Raw genomic sequence first — 1,780 nt, 5'->3', positions numbered from 1 at the left:
GCTCTGACTAGGACTTCCAATATTATGTTTAATAAAAGTGGAAAGAGTAGACATTCTTGTGTTATTTCTGATCTTAGAGAAAAACCTTTTAGCTGTTCACTGTTAAGTATGATCTTAGCTGTGGGCTTGCCATATATGGCCTTTATTATGTTGAGATAGATTCTTCTTTATTTAAATTCAAGTCAGTTAACATGCAGTATAGTCTTGGCTTCAGGAGAAGAACCCATTGATTCCTCTCTGACATGTGACACCCAGTGCTCATCCCAACAAGTGCCCTCCCTAATGCCCGTCACCCATTTGACCCATCCCCACTACCCAGCTCCCTTCCAGCATCCCTCAGCTTGTTCTCTGTATTTAAGAGTCTCTTATGGTTTGCCTTCCTCTCTGTTTTTATCTCATTTATATACTTTCTTTGTTGAGAGTTTTGTCATAAATGCATGTTGAATTTTATTAAATGCTTTTTCTGCATCTATTCAGGTGATCATATGATTTTTATCCTTCTTTTTTTTTTTTTAACGTGGTGTATCATGTTGATGGATTTCACATGTTGAACCACACTTGCATCTCCAGAATGAATCCCACTTGATGATGGTATATGATCGTTCTAACATAGTGTTGAATTCCGTGTGGTAATTTTTTTTTTTTTTGAGAATTTTTACGTAATGTTGATCAGGGGTATTAGTCTGTAGTTTTTTTTTCTGGGATGTCTTTGTCTGATTTTGGTATCATGCTGACCTCATAAAATGAGTCTGGAAGTATTTACTTCTCTTTAGGATTTTTTGGACAAGTTTGAGAATAGTTGAGGAAGGAGGGTCCCCGGGAAGGCTGAGTCCCTGGCTACAGAGCTATGGACCACAGGAGGATGGAGCCCTTCTCTTCCTGTGTGATGTTGATCATGGCCATTTCCAAAGCCTTTGAACTGGAATTAGTTACTGGTTTGGGCTACCATGAATTTGCACGTCCCTCTCAGGGAGACATGGCCTTAAGAAATGACAGTATTCTGTCACCGGAGGACAGGTCATCTGCCATTCATCAGTGGCCTTTCCAGTTTGTGCTGTCCATAGGAATCCAGGACACTCAGTTGCCACTGCTCTCTGAATGGAGGAGCCTACATGCTTTGGTCCATCTGTGCCTGCCCTTCCTCTATCTATGGCCGGGACTGTGAGCATGATTTGCATAAAGAGAACTGTGAGTCTGTGCCCAATGACATCTGGCTGACCAAGAAATGTTCCACGTGTAAATGCTGGCCTGGGCAGTTTCACTGCTTCCCTCAGACATTTCCACCAGGGTGTGGTAAGCGGATAATCCCTTCTTTTGCCCTTTTAGATGGCCACACGATGGATGAGCACTTCCTGGTTTCCAGGACTCCAGAATTAACACTGTCTTCAGCCAACTTTTTTGCTAGCTGGCATCTGCCTTGCTGTGCAGAGTTACTACTAATGAACACTCGCATGCACGATTGGTCGTGCAGATTTCATGACCCGCAAGGGCTGTCACTCCAGTGTCCAACTGAGAGATGATCATTTGTTAGTTGCTTTGAAATAGTGCATAGACTTTCATAATGGTCCCTAACATTTCCTTCAAATACCAACTACTTTCCTCTCCCTGCCCTCTCCAAAAAACTCCTTTAAGAAAAAGTCGGGGCGCCTGGGTGGCTTAGTCGGTTAAGCGTCTGACTTTCGCTTAGGTCGTGATCTCGCGGTTCGTGGATTCGAGCCCCGCGTCGGGCTCTGCGCTGACTGCCAGCTCAGAGCCTGGAGCCTATTTCAGAGTCTGTGTC

The 1,780-nt window shown here is 43.9% G+C and overlaps 1 protein-coding gene across 1 annotated transcript; it reads left to right on the top strand.

Moving 5' to 3' along the window:
* Nucleotides 1–847: 847 nt before the first annotated feature.
* Nucleotides 848–1,440, top strand: LOC120242815 (putative teratocarcinoma-derived growth factor 3). The gene is given in 4 exon segments (XM_039248760.1): nucleotides 848–1,071; nucleotides 1,073–1,293; nucleotides 1,327–1,387; nucleotides 1,389–1,440. Coding segments are annotated over 4 exon segments (558 nt in total).
* Nucleotides 1,441–1,780: the final 340 nt, after the last annotated feature.

This window comes from Hyaena hyaena, unplaced genomic scaffold (genome assembly GCF_003009895.1).
Source record: "Hyaena hyaena isolate Hyena2069 unplaced genomic scaffold, ASM300989v1 scaffold_318, whole genome shotgun sequence".
NCBI lineage: Eukaryota > Metazoa > Chordata > Mammalia > Carnivora > Hyaenidae > Hyaena > Hyaena hyaena.
This window is presented reverse-complemented; position numbering and strand designations above follow the sequence as displayed.